Source organism: Lotus japonicus, chromosome 3 (genome assembly GCF_012489685.1).
Source record: "Lotus japonicus ecotype B-129 chromosome 3, LjGifu_v1.2".
Lineage (NCBI taxonomy): Eukaryota > Viridiplantae > Streptophyta > Magnoliopsida > Fabales > Fabaceae > Lotus > Lotus japonicus.
This window is the reverse complement of record NC_080043.1, coordinates 80,704,165-80,718,802: the sequence shown is the minus strand read 5'-3', so window position 1 is coordinate 80,718,802 and position 14,638 is coordinate 80,704,165. Positions and strand designations below refer to the sequence as shown.

Genomic DNA, 14,638 nt, shown 5'->3' with positions numbered 1-14,638 from the left:
GCATATCGTTACAGAGTTCTAGTAGAAATGAAATTGGACAAGTGAGCAAAAGAATTGATCAACCTTGTGAAGGGTCCATCGCCAGCTAAAAGATTAACGACCCATGCAACAGAGTACACAGACACATCTTCACACATATATATTCATATTAGGTTTTCTTTTTACGCTTCAACCCTAACCTACAACGTCTTCCTTCTCACTGCTTCTTCAAGGACATGACGACTGACGATGGCAGTGTCCTTCAAAATTGAAGCTTTTAACCTTCCACCGTTGATGATGGCGCCATCGTAGAGTATGCTTCCCTTCTAGCCGTCCCTTTTCACTTTCAATCCCATTTACATACAAATATTCTCCTCGATCTAGTGTTGTGAGACAACTAACTTGCACACATTCGACCCTCAGTCGTCCTTGACTTGTTGCTGCGCTCCTTGTCGGCCGGCGCTGACAGTTGTTACTCCTCAGCAGTTCTCTTTCAAGTAACTCCTCAGCAATTTGGTTCTCTCTTTTTCAGTTCATGAGTTTGCTCTATTGTCAACGATAACCCATTAATGGTTAAATAATGTAAATTTATTAACTTTTGTTTTTTTCCTAGGCTCCACAATCCAAAGTTCTTTGTTCTTCAATCTCAAAGATCAAGTCTTCTGAAATAACAAGATTGTTTATAATGATTATTTTAGTTACCAAATACAAATCAATTGATTTAGTGACATTAGTTTATTAGTGTCAAAACCTATATAAAGGACACTGAATTAATTAAAGGTCATTTTCAGTCATGAATCATGATCAAGTACTGTATGTATAATGAATTTAACTTGTGCAAGTTTTGGTTCTTTTATGCAGGAGGAAATTACCTTTATTGTTGAGAATACACTTTGCTTGTGAATATGTGAGATCAAAATCTGAAACTGCAGTGGTGAGAGGCTTAAGGTAATAGACCCTTCTTTCTCACTATTATTTGTTTATTATTGTTTGGATGTATTTTCTTTCTTGTTCAATTGTAAATGTTTCAAATACCAATTTTCTTTTTTATAATTTAGGTTTAGTTAACTGAAAATGGAAGAAGTTACTCCAACTCCAAGTACCTTACTTGAAACTTGTAATCAAAACCCTCCTATGAATGCAAATCTGTCAACTTTTCCTTCTACAATGGACTGTACTGTACCTACAATAAATGAAGGTGGAGGGGAAGGTGAAGAAAATGAAATTGAGGGACAGGGTACTAAGACTAGGAAGTCTATTGTATGGGATCATTTCACTAAGCTTCCTTTGGTTGAGACTAAAGGTGAACATAAGGCCAAATGCAATCATTGTTGTGCAATAGATAGTTGTCACCCAAACAAACATGGAACCAATTCTTTGAACAAACATTTGCGTAGGTCTCACCAATGGATATTAGTAAAGTTGGTAATAAGGGGACACTTCATGGGTATATGCCAAAAACTTCAGAAGATGGTCTAGGTGGAACAAATTCTGTTGGGTATAACTTGGAGGATTGTAGAAGGGTTTTGGCTGAGTTTGTGATATGTGATGAGATGTCATTTAAGGTTGTAGAAGGGCGTGGTTTTCGCAAAATGATAAATCGATTAGAGCCTAGGTTTACTGTACCATCTAGGGTCACAGTTGCAAGGGATTGTTACCAACACTTTTTAGATGAGAAGAAAAAGTTGAAGTCTTGGTTTATTAATTCAAGAATTCGTGTTTGTATGACAACTGATTGTTGGACTTCATGCCAGAATTTTATCTTATATGTGTTTAACTGCTCATTTTATTGATGAAGAATGGAGGCTACAAAAAAGAATTCTAAACTTTGGTTTAGTTGCAAACCACAAAGGTGATACCATTGGAAGAGAGATTGAGAAATGTTTACGAGAGTGGGGAATTGAAAATGTGTTTTCAATCATAGTTGATAATGCAAGCTCTAATGATGGGGTGATCACATACCTTAAAAAAAACTAGATGCTAGAGGTGGGCTAGTGTGTGGTGGTCAATATATGCATATGAGGTGTTGTGCTCATATTCTTAATTTGGTTGTGAATGAAGGAATGAAAGAGAAACAATTATCCATTGACAACATTAGGAATGCAGTGCGGTATGTTAGGTCTTCACCCTCAAGATTTAAAGAATGCATTGAGGCTGAAATGATTAAGTCTGAAAGTCTTGTGTGCCTAGATGTTTCAACTAGGTGGAATTCCACTTACACTATGATGGAACATGTTGTAAAGTTTGAAAAAGCTTTTGATAGACTCTTGGATCAAGAGTTAGATTTTGTTAAATGGTTTCGTGATGAAAAGGGGAAAAAGGTTGGTCCACCTGCTGATTTGGATTAGCATCATGGTAGAATATTTGTTCAGTTTCTAAAAATGTTTTATGAAGCAAATTTGTCTTTCCCTAGTTCATTGTGTGTGACATCAAACAAATGCTTCCATGGAATAGCTGCAATTCAAGCTGAGTTGACAGAATGGAGTACTAATCATTCTGAACTCTTAGGGGTTATGGCACATTCAATGAGAGAAAAATTTAATAAATATTGGGGAAGTGTTGAAAATATCAATCCTTTGTTGTTTGTTGCTGTTGTTTTGGATCCTCGATGCAAACTTGAATATGTCACTTGGAGTTTAAAAGAAACATATGCTGAGGACCTAGCAACTAAGATGATAACTTTGGTTAATGACACCTTAGATGACTTGCACAAGTTTTATTCAAAAGGAATTTCTGAACATGTGGAGTGTGAAGATGGCAGGGATTCTTCGAGGGGTACAACTTTGAATGACATGCCCAAAGGGTTAATTGGAGGTTCTTTTGGGAACAGGGTGGGGGCTTGGAAAAAATAGAAAAGGGCAAAACCAAATTTAAATAAATCAGATCTTGAGAGATATCTCAATGAGGATGCTATAGATGATGAAAATGTTGATTTTAACATATTGGGTTGGTGGAAAGTGAATTCATCAAAATACCCGGTCCTTTCTATCATGGCCTGTGATGTATTGGTTGTTCAGATTTCTTCCGTGGCATCCGAATCATGCTTTAGCATAAGTGGGCATATTCTTGATCTCTTATGTAGCTCTTCGTCTCCCAGAATGGTTGAAGCTCTTGTTTGTGCTCAGAATTGGTTAAACTCCGGTGGTCTTGCTTTCGAGGATAAGGATTTTGATCAATTTGATAACATTGAGAAGATTGTTGATGGTAAGTCTGATTCTTTTTCATTTTTTGTTAATTTATATTAATATGAATTTGATATAAACTAAGTTATTCTTATTTTTTTTCCATATGTTTCCACCAAGATTCTTGAGTCTCAAGGAGGAAGTGACATGCAACAAGCTGTGAATATTGATTGATAGCCAACCAAATCTGGATTGATTGCTTTTTTTTAAAGAAACTTGAATAGTTATCTCTTTTTTGTGCAGGAATTATAAAAGGCATGTTGCAGTTTTGTTTTGTATATGGCTGCATATCTTTTATAACACTTAGATATGTGAGAATTAGTTAGGGGAATTTGATATGTTGCAGTTATGTTTTGTATATGGCTGCAAATTAGGAAATCGCCTACAATTGCACTTTTGTTAATTTGATGTTGTAGGCCGGTAGCTTCCAGTGGAAATGCTTATGTTTTGGTATATGTGTGTGAGTTTGAATGTGCTCAATGTAATGTTACATTTCTATTCTGAATATTACATTTGACAGTAATGAAGTATTTACTTTGTAATTGTTAATTTTGGTTTGTTGAGTAGGTCAAATTGATGCTTGTTTCATGAGTTATTAGAGCAAGTTCCTCTGTTCCTTGACAGAGACTATATCTCTTTTAAGCTTGATTTATTGTCATTCATTTGTTATACTTATTTTTTTCTTTTAGAAATGGATCCAGAGTTTTTGCTATATAGTTTAACAATGTTATGAAATTTTTATAAAATTTTCCGCAGTAAATTATTAGCTGGTTTCTTAAAATTTTAATGTTCCTATCCTATTGTGCTTGTCCTTCGGGTCAACCCTAACTCGTCCTTAGTTAAACCCGGAACGTGTCGGGTTTAGTCGGGTTAGGGTTCAAAAATTGGCCCGATCAACATTTAGGGTCGGGTGAGGGGCAAGCATAACCCGTCCCGCGTACACCCCTACCCTCGGGGACAACACATATGTTTGTAGCAAAGAGGACGCAGTCGCCTCCCCAATCTTTTAGCTTGTCTTGTTTCAATATTATCTTATTAATAATGTTTAGTTGACAAGTCAATTACACCTCCACCTTATGAGATAAGGTAGAAATGAGAGATAAACAAGTGATATGATTTGTGATGTGATAAAAAATACAAAGAGAAATAGGACAAAAAATATGTAGAAATGAGATGGAAGAGAAAGTAAAGTGTGTATGTACCATTATTCATTACTATCTTCTTTCTTCTTTCACGTTTTGCAACTTCACAAGCAACCAAAGATGCTAAACTTTATTTGTACGGTGATTAAAATGTTAGGAGTTATTTTGCTGGGAATGCAGGTCTGAGATGGTTCCTGGCGAGATAAGAGCAAAGTTTATTTGTTTACTGCATAACTCGCCGGACTCGAGGCAAATTTTGTTCAACCGGCCGGTTTGTACTGATTCACACCGAGTCAATTGCTTAAACGATCTGATACTTGGCTCGAACTGGTGGCATGTCGAGTTCCGATCCAACTGGTCAGACCGGCTGGTCCGAGCCGAGTTTTAAAACACGGGATTAGGATATTGTTTATCAAAGTAACTTTTAGGTATGTAGTTACTTAAATGAATTTTAATATATATAGATATAAGATGTACTTATGAGAATGTGAGAATAAATTATGACCATTAGATCCAATCATCAACGTTCAAATTTATAAGTGGTCATAGAACTATTGATTTATTTTATTCTTGATCATTTATGATTAAATCTAAGAATTGTAATTTATTCTTATATTCTCTCTCATAGCTCATAATATATATATATATATATATATATATATATATATATATATAATAACATCTCTACTTTCAATGAACTTGACATATCTAACGAGTGTCGGTATAATGGGTGACAGTTGAAGTACTTGAAAGTTATTGTTTAAACATCTAGTTAAAAGTTTGATTCTTAAGAACTACACTCTTGGAGAAAATTTGACTTTCATCACACCCGGGTAAAAAATGTAAGAGAAATTTTGTACACCAAAAAAACTAACTTAATATATACGTTTAGGGATTGAAATAGGTCAAATCGTTTGTAGGGGTATGGCCTGCATCACAGTCAAGTCTGACCTAGTCAAGTTAATAATTAAACAACGTCAATAATTTTTTAAAAGTATAGTTAATTATAAATGTCAGACTTAAGTCACCCAAAAACTCTTGTAAGACTGACATATTGGTATATTTAAAGAAATATGATTAATGTACAGTTATTCTAATATTTGCATTACTTTTACATTAGATTTTTATTATAATATCTTAAAATTATATATTTATTGACTTATTTATATACGTCTGAACATATTATACTATATATTGATTTAACCATATTACATTTTTGGAAATGGAGTTTCTTTTCACTTTTATCCCAATTAGTCCGTTGTATACCTGCAAACATTTTTTCCCTAAAACATAACATTATATTGAACAGGTGCACCTTCTAATGACATATGTGAAAATCAAAATCCCATCCGAAAACAATTGAGAAGCATAAAAGCTCAAATATTTGCAACGGAGGAAACCTGGAGTAGACAAATTAAATGATAATCATTATCTAAGAGACAAATGAAATGGAAGAAAATCAAGAGACATATGGAACAACCCTGCAACGGAGAAAAACAAAACCAGCCTCTGTTTCATTATCTAAGTGACCAAATGATAAGCTAACAATTAAAGAAAGGGGAAGAACTCGTAGAAGAAAGGGAAATTTGTCAAATTTCGGTAAACACTAGAAAAAGGGGGAAGAAGAAGAAGAAAAAAGGAGAGGAAGAACCCTCAGAAGAAATGAGAAGACGTTTCTAATTCCCGCGTGTAGTGAAGAATGGGTTGGGGCAACTTTGATCAGGGTTATGGTTACAAAAAAAACCTTTGGTCAAGGTTAAAGTGAGGTTTTTTGTCAAGTGTGGTTAGTCTAATTAGTTTTATAATATGATAATTTAACAGTAACTGGTTAAATAGAGTGAGGTTGTGTGTATATTTTCAATAAGAATGGGGCTAGGTGTTTTTGTGGCAAACCTCAAGGGGGTAAGTGTATTTTACTCTAATTTAAATTGTGGTTCTTTTCTAATGACTTGAAGTTACCAAACACATTACACAAAACATTATTGTCGTGTTCCCATCTTATTCTAGTTTATTCCGTTCTGTTCTATCCTATTCCGGCTTCTTAGCAAACGGTACCTAAGTTATCATCTCGTTGTTGGAACCTGGAAGTTAAGTAAAAAAATTCATAAAACACTATTAGAAGTGTCGTACCGACTATAAATATGATATAGATAATCCTTGTAGAAGGTAGAACAACCCTCAACTATCGAGTTATTTTTGAGTTGAACTATCCCTTCTAACCTCTACATTCTAATGAACATATCCAAAAAAATTGGTCTTGATTAAATTTCAAGAAGCCTACCCAAGATCCTGCTATCTCTTGAAGTACCATAAAAGCCCTATCTTTCAGCCACATCAGCACACTATCTAGATAAAATAAAATGATTGGTTCTGCTTTAGCTTCAAACTGTGGAAAGAGGGTCCACATCATTTGGGCAAATTATCAAACATCTTGAGACTAATATTGCAAAACACTCATAATAACAGTCTTTAACATTGTAGATTAAGCACATAGCAATGGCCGCAACCTCCTCCTCTGCTCTCACTATATCCTCCTCATCCACCCTCCTTGACGGCAAGGCTCCACGGCAACCACCGTCTGCCTCTCCACAATGTGTGAGCTTTCCTCAGAATCGTCAATTGAAAACCACTGTTCATTGTAAGCAATTTTGAAGACACTTTCACCAAACACATACCTTAGAAATCTCAAAATGTTGTTTGATGTTATCTAGGTTGATGATTTCAGGTCGTAAGATTGCTCGCAATGTGAAGGCAATGGCCACAGGAGAGACATCAGCAGAAGTTGACACAACTGAGCTGCCAGAGTTTGTGAAGAATCTTCAAGAAACTGTAAGAATCTTGAACTCTCATAATCTGGTGGTTAAAATTGAGGTTTGTGAATGAGTTAATGGTTAAATTAGTCCTTGATTTTATAAACGAGTTTGATTTTAGTCGCTCAGCGAAAAAATGACATTTAGTAACGGTCATTTTTATAATTACTGACTGTTTTTTTACCGCTACTAAACGTCATTTTTCTGCCGAATGAGTAAAATCAAACATCCTTACAAAATCAGAGACTAATTTGACCATTAACCTTTTTTCAATGTTACTGACTTGAAAATTAGCTGGTGTTGTTGGCTGCGTAGTGGGACAAAGTTGATGACAAATATGCAGTGGGTTCAGTGGTTGTAGCTTCTGTGCTTGCATTGTGGGCTTCAACTGGGTTGCTCTCAGTAGGTTTTTTAAATGCTTATGTTGCATTCTTTGATTATCATTTCCCACTAATTTATTAGTTAGTTATAGCTGGTAATTCTTAATGATTGTTTGTTTGATGAAAACAGGCAATTGATAAGCTTCCTTTGATTCCTGGGGTTCTTGAGCTTGTAGGCATTGGCTACACTGGGGTAAGTCAAATCAAATGAGCTTAATTCTAGCATCATTTACACCATTCATGTTCCTAATTAGAGTTGGATAAGAACATTGTCCCTTGATTTATACTATTTCCTTTTTTATATCATGAAAATTTTAATACTAGATGTGAGAATTGAGAATTGGGGAGAAAATGAAGTTGTATTCTAATTATCAGTTAATGAATGACTATACACACACACAGTGTGAATCAGTGATTAAATAACTGATCTATTACTAACTTCAATGTGTGAACTAACTCTCTAATTGACTCTAACAAATTGTTAACAAAAAACTACTGATCAGGGTTCTAAACTCTGCTAATACTAGAGGATGATAGTTTAGTAACATGTTTGAAAATTCCTCTACAATTGACTATGTAGCCAACATGAGTAGCTCCTAGGTAATAAAAGTTATTCTAAAGAAACATAAGCTGATCCCGACATACTAAGTGGTTTAACAATTGAATTATGAACTTCGATTCACTTAACCGGTTGAGGGATTATTCCCTGAATACCCAATTCTAGCAATTTAATAGTCAGAGAAACACTCTAAGGCCCTAGCCACATCCTAGAGTGAAAATCACAAAGTACATAATAGGCAAAAACAGAGATGATTTATTGAAAATACACAAGAGTAGCTTAAAGAAGGCCTTGTAATCTTGGATTCCATCTTGAGGAAAACCTATTACTCATTTTCTGTCTTTCTTTGCAGTGGTTTGCATACAAGAACCTGGTTTTCAAGCCAGACCGGTATGCACAATTTCTCTTGAATATTACCGCCAATTTTATTACAATGGATTAACTTGATGATTATCGATTTATTGTTCCCCATGAATGGAACTTGTGTCTCTAAACCTTTTTAATGTAATTACAGGGAAGATTTGCTACAGAAAATAAAAGGAACATATGATGAAATAATTGGGAGCAGCTAAAAGAGTTGGGAAATGCAGAGATGGTGTTGACATGAAAGTTTTCTATTTTGCAGCATTCTGTTGAAGATGTGATGATGCTTCATTTTGTCAACATAAGCTCCTAACTGTACTTTATCCCATGTAATGTGATGTGTTCTGAGAGAAGTTGTATCGTTTTTATAAATATCAATTCACTTCAAGGCAATCTCAATTCCTCAATTATCCGTACAGTGGTTGGTTACAAGGATAAGAAAAGCAATTGAGTTCATGGAACTGAAATGAATGACTTCAAAGAATATGTATCACCATATTTATAATCTGCATCCAGCAAGCTGATACTCAACCTTAACAGATGCTATATTAGCTATGTGAGTTAATTTACAGGCATGACAATTCTAATCCAATGACAGATGTTAGAAGAACAAGTTAAGCCATACTAGATATTATGTCTACTTATAAAACTCCATAACCCAGAAGCCGGAGACACAACATACGAATCTAACGCCACTAAATCCAGATCCTAATGCTAATTCCGTCATTTCGTTTTGGGTTCGCTCTTTTCCTCCTGGGATTTGAGTCATCATTATGAGGTCATCCTGGGTAGCACTCTTGGCAGCAACTGTTGTCTCAGGCAAAACAGAAAGAACTTCCTCCACAACAATCACTTTTCCATCATTTGGAGTAGCTTTATGGCAATTCTTCATCAATTTCAAGCAGTATTCATCACTCCAATTGTGAAGTATCCACTGAAAATTTGGTGCAAAAAAAGCTATGTCATCAATAGATCATACTGAGAAAATTGACAGATAATTCCTATAAAAGCGTGAATTCACCTTCATAAAAATGGCATCTCCATTAGGAACACTCTCAAACATATCTCCTCCTACATGTGTCACGCCTGCAAAATTTAAGAGAATTAAATAAATGCTAGTTTCAATGCAACATTCAAAACTTGTAACTTTCCTCATTAAAATTTGCAACAAATAAGTTGAATGGTGATATGAATATACCTGCATATGTAGGGGCATGCTCTAGGACGTGAGGTAAATCAAAGTTAACACCCTGGATATGAGGATATTTGGAAGTGATCAATTTGAGATTTATCCCGAGACCACCACCTACATCCACTAGTCTATTGATGTGCTCAAAACCTTCATAAAACTTAAGAATACTCTTCATGATTATAATGGTAATGTTGGACATAGCTTTGTTGAAAACATCATTTAACCTGGGATCGGAACCTGCATACTCATATAAATGCCTGCCATGAACCCTGTTGAATGGAGTGCCTCCTTCCATAATTGCTCCTCTCAAATCGGTCCTATATATAAGTTAATGCAAATGAATTACAAAAGGAAAAAAAGGGTTTAATGTCAAATTAGTCTCAAATTTTGTAAGTGAGTTTGAGCAGAAAAATAACGTTAGGTGATGGTAATTCGTCCCCGAAGGTTAGCTCAAGTGGTAAGAGTTAGGAACATAAGAGTTGGATGGGATGAAGGGTGAAGGGTCCAGGATTCAAACCCTGAGAACGACTAATTTACTAACATTACTAACAATTAACATTTGCCTATAAAAAAAGTGACGGTAATTATAAAAATAACTGTTACTAAACGTCATTTTTCCGCCGGGGAATAAAATCAAACTCGCTTACAAAATTATGGACCAATTTGATCATTAACCCAAAAAAGAACATGCACCATCTCTTAGACTTCATTGTAAGTTCTATGACCAACACTAAGATATTCTTCTCAAAGGATGTATCGAAAACTAAGTATGTGGGAATACCAGTTTGATTTCAACATGGTCAGACTTCCATATTACTATAAAAAAAAGTTACATTCATTTTTTTAAGGTTTAATTGCACTTTTGGTCCCCCAACTTTGACCTTCCTGCGAAAATCGTTCTCAAACTTTAAAATTAGCAAAAAAAAACGTCCCTAACGTTTACACCCGGTTGCAAAATTGGTTTTCCGTCCAATTCCATCCAAAAACTAACGGAATATTCCTCAAAAAATTAATTAAAAAATTTAGTCTATGAAACATTCATCATCTTCATATTAAAAACCCATAAATTCATAATATTCATCCCATTTTTCCTTCATCTTCATATAAATGAGTAAATCAAAATTAAGCTTTCTCATCCAAAAATATTAACCAAAAAAACAAAAATCATCTCTCTCATATAGTCATGCTCCCTCCCTCTTGCACAGAACTAAACAAATTTCTCAACAAATATCAATATTCTCCAAAACTTTCAAATTGACAAACCAGATCTTGAAAAATAGCCACTTCTCCATCAAAATTCTCTCACTTCTCTACGCAACCAGGTCTGGAAAAACTCCAGAGGCATCACAGACCCAACAGATCTGAAAAAATACCCACTTCTCCAAGTTTTCGTATGCATCACAAGTGAGGAGGAATTTCGTGAATTGGTGATTTTACTTAACTTTGAGTCTCTGATTAAGTAAAGGTGAGGGACAGATCTTCATCAATTCCAGATCTAGGGCCCAAATTGAAAAACCACCATTGAAGGGGAGAGAATATTGAATTTGGAAACCGTCGATTTTATCAAATCCTAATAACAAAACTCAATCTTGTGGAATCTGGAAAGGAGAAGACCGAGTATTGGGTTTGCTGTGTTAAAAAGCTTCAAGTTTTAATATTTCTTATTTGATTTGGGTTGAAAAGCTTGAAGCTCTTGTTCCTGTGTTTGAAGGAAAAGAGAAGTGAGAAGGTAGAAGGAGTGAAGACCGGATCTGGGTTGGAGTTTTGGGGTTCTATGGGTTTTGTTGGTGGTTGGGGTACGGTGGTGGCTCGGTGTGGGTGAGGTTGGGGATGGTGGCTCTATTGTTGCTTCTTCATTATTCTGGGTTGCTTGGTTCTTTCAAGAAGATGAACATTCATCAATTTCTAGGTTTTTTTTTTTTTTAATTTTTATCCCAGAATTCGTTAAATATTGGATGGAAGTGGACGAAAAACCAATTTTGCAACCGGGTGTAAACGTTAGGGACGTTTTATGCTAATTTTAAAGTTTGGGGACGATTTTCGCAGGAAGGTCAAAGTTGGGGGACCAAAAGTGCAATTAAGCCTTTTTTAACGTGTATGTCCACCTGCATTATAAGCAATAGATATTTAAACATGAATTTGTATGTCGTGGAACAAGAACATGACTTTGTCTATGGTGCACCAAGAAAAATTTATTCCACAATTTAAAAATCTGTACCCAATGCCTCTAGTTTTTCTTGTGACACAATAGATGGTCATAGTAATAAATAATTTTTTTTTGTTTGGTCAATTAGTAATAAATAATTAAACTAACCAGCTTTCCATGAGGACCTTGTCAAGATTTAAGTGCAAAGCAGGCCCAAATGTCACACCATCAGCATCAGTCACAAAATACTTGGACCTGGGAGCAAGCCCATAAAGCCTCTGAGGAGATGCAGGCCCATGTTGATCTTCAGAAAGTGAACAATATAGCATGGAGTGACAAGCCAATAGTCTCAGAACACGGTCCAGCATTGCGGGTGCTTCTGGGTTCTTTGAGCCCAACTTAACCGCAATGTCTTTTGCAGAGAGCTTCATTCCTTCACCTTCTTTCCCTAGAATGTCAAAGATGCCCAGCTCAACTGCCGATCGAACTGCCAATGGTAACACCATAGATGACATCATGTTCATGGAAAAAACAATGCCATCTTCTTCTTGTGAATTATCCATAGTGAGATTTTATTTGAATGCTAAGAAATTCAATTAAAGAGAGAGAAATGAGGTAGAAGATGTTATATATTGATTGATGTTGCTTATTATAGTATGCGTGAACATTTGAAATGAGAGAAAATTAAGAAGAGGAGAGAAAGTAGGAAAATGAGTTTTCCTATATTTGGTAGCATTATGGAATAGGAGGAAAAAGAAAAAAAGAATTGTAGGCCCTACCCCCACTACCACTAATGTTTTCTTTGATCATGACCAGAGAAAAAGGTAGAGAGGGCGAGGGATGATGACCACTTATTGAATTTAGCTTTCACTTTTTTTTTTTGGTTACAAGGAGGGCTAAGCCCAAAAACGGAAGAAAACTACACTAAGATAGAGCGAGGGAAAGTGACTCCCATCCGATCAAACAACAAGAGGTTCAAGCAACTAGGAGGAGGAGACTCAAAGCAGTGCAGCCCCAAACCCAAGCCATGAGAAGCATTAGCAAGGCAATCAACAACTTGGTTCGCCTCACGCCGGACATGAACACAGACGACATCCCAATCCCTAGCCAAACAAACACGAATCTGGTTCACAAGGGACGCATATGGATGAAGAACTGCACACCCCTCATTTACCAAATTGACAGCAACTAGGGAGTCACTCTCAACCACAATCTTACGCAAACCTCTTTCCCAGGCAAGGGAACCATGGTAAACATAGCCCAGAGTTCTGCCCATAAGACGTTCGAAGAGCCCAGGTTACGGCTGAACCCAAACAACCAGTTACCCCGATGATCGCGACAAACTCCTCCACACCCCGCTGAGTTAGTTGTACCGCGAACAAAACAATCAGTGTTGCATTTAAACCACGAAGCTGACGGTGGTTCCCAACCAATCTCGACCTCCTCGTAGCGTCTAGTTCCGCCCACGACTGGGTCTTGAAGCACTCGCAAGCTATGAGTGTAATCAAGCTTAGTCTTCATTGCCATAGGCACCATGCACCTCAGGTCAAACGGAACACCCTGGAAGACAAAATTAGCACGCGACTTCCAGATGGCCCAAAGGAGGAGAGCGAAATCTGGAGGGCCACTCCTCCCTATCATCTCTTATCATATGGGAAAGAAACACATGTTGATTAAAGTGAGTCACTGAGTCATGAAACAAAATGAAGGAGGAAATAATTGTATCAATATTTTTCTCAATGCAACGTGAACGTATACAACTATGCAATGTTGTCAAGATCATGATCCAAACCGTAAGTAGGATCATGCGTGCGATCCTTGGGCATGCATGTTTGTCATCTGAATCGAATGTAAGATCGTGAATTATAATCGATTGCACTAGGATTGTGAACTTTTAGGCTGGATCGTGAGATTCTGATCAGATCCTTTACACTACAAGAGAATGTGGAGTTTTCGACAACCACAAAACTGTGGGTAGTTTAGCAACTTAGCCATCGATACAAGTTTTTTTATTTTTAAAAAAGGTTATTGACAACTTAACCACCATCAAAATGGTGCGTACTTATTTTTCATAGTAAAATTGACCCTGTAGTTATTAGTAAAATAAAAATAATTTTACAAACCATCAAAGTCATTCCATCGCCAACGATAAGTTACCAATTATTAGAGCTGTAGTATAATTCCAACAGGAAACAAAGAAGATTCACTATGATGGGCATTTGATAGGATGATGTAGTTCTCTGCGATATCATTTTGGGCTATTATTGAACATAATATTTTTGGAAGCTTTGAAAGACAAATTCCTAATCATTTGTCCTATTCCTCCAAAAGTTACCTTCTTCACGTTGATGGAAAGGATGAACAAGATAGAATCTAAGGATGACTTATTATTGAGAGGTATATTGCTTTAATTTGGAGGATGGTGGTGTTTGCTCATTGTGTGTGGGGTAGCTCGTGTTTACAGGAAGATGAATGCTTTTGTTGATTCTCTTACAAAACAGGGATCAATAGAGAGATTGAGCTATGACGTTTAATTGATACTAGTACTTAGCCTGTCTTTAGTACTGTTGGTGATTTTAGAATCATCAATGTATTTTAGTAGTAATGTGATCTACTATATAGGCTGATGCAATTACGCGTTAGGCTCGGAATCGAGTCAGGTTAGTGCGGAGTGCACGCTCGGTGAGCCAACGCATAATTGACCGCGAATACGAACCGGGGTCCAAGGGGCGGAGCCCCTTGGCGGGGTCCAAGTGACCCTAGGTTGAAATTGTTTGAAAAATCGTGACTTATTGGCGAACAGTTGTGATCATTCGTACAGCCTCTTATATAAGGTTACTTGCAGCCTAAGGAATGGATACAGAAAAACAGAAACAGAATACAGA

At 36.2% G+C, this 14,638-nt stretch overlaps 2 protein-coding genes and 1 long non-coding RNA gene across 4 annotated transcripts; 2 read left to right on the top strand and 1 right to left on the bottom strand.

The window, feature by feature from the left end:
• LOC130746357 (uncharacterized) lies at positions 1-3,710 on the top strand. Of its 2 annotated transcripts, none has more exons than XR_009022102.1 (4): positions 1-476; positions 841-927; positions 1,038-3,183; positions 3,282-3,710. It is a non-coding gene; the product is annotated as an uncharacterized LOC130746357 (long non-coding RNA). The 2 variants fall into 2 exon arrangements; XR_009022103.1 differs by having other exon boundaries at positions 5-476; positions 3,077-3,183.
• Positions 3,711-6,729: 3,019 nt separating this feature from the next.
• Positions 6,730-8,831, top strand: LOC130746356 (protein CURVATURE THYLAKOID 1B, chloroplastic-like). Its single transcript, XM_057598960.1, has 6 exons — positions 6,730-6,941; positions 7,029-7,132; positions 7,429-7,515; positions 7,624-7,686; positions 8,405-8,442; positions 8,567-8,831. The coding sequence occupies exons 1-6, from the start codon at positions 6,800-6,802 to the stop codon at positions 8,622-8,624; spliced, it is 492 nt and encodes a 163-aa protein (XP_057454943.1). The 5' UTR covers positions 6,730-6,799; the 3' UTR covers positions 8,625-8,831.
• A 20-nt stretch (positions 8,832-8,851) lies between these two features.
• Positions 8,852-12,360, bottom strand: LOC130746353 (cathecol O-methyltransferase 1-like). Its single transcript, XM_057598958.1, has 4 exons — positions 11,922-12,360; positions 9,614-9,924; positions 9,437-9,501; positions 8,852-9,349 (listed from the first exon to the last, which is right to left on the bottom strand). The coding sequence occupies exons 1-4, from the start codon at positions 12,314-12,316 to the stop codon at positions 9,053-9,055; spliced, it is 1,068 nt and encodes a 355-aa protein (XP_057454941.1). The 5' UTR covers positions 12,317-12,360; the 3' UTR covers positions 8,852-9,052.
• Between the last annotated feature and the right edge of the window lie 2,278 nt (positions 12,361-14,638).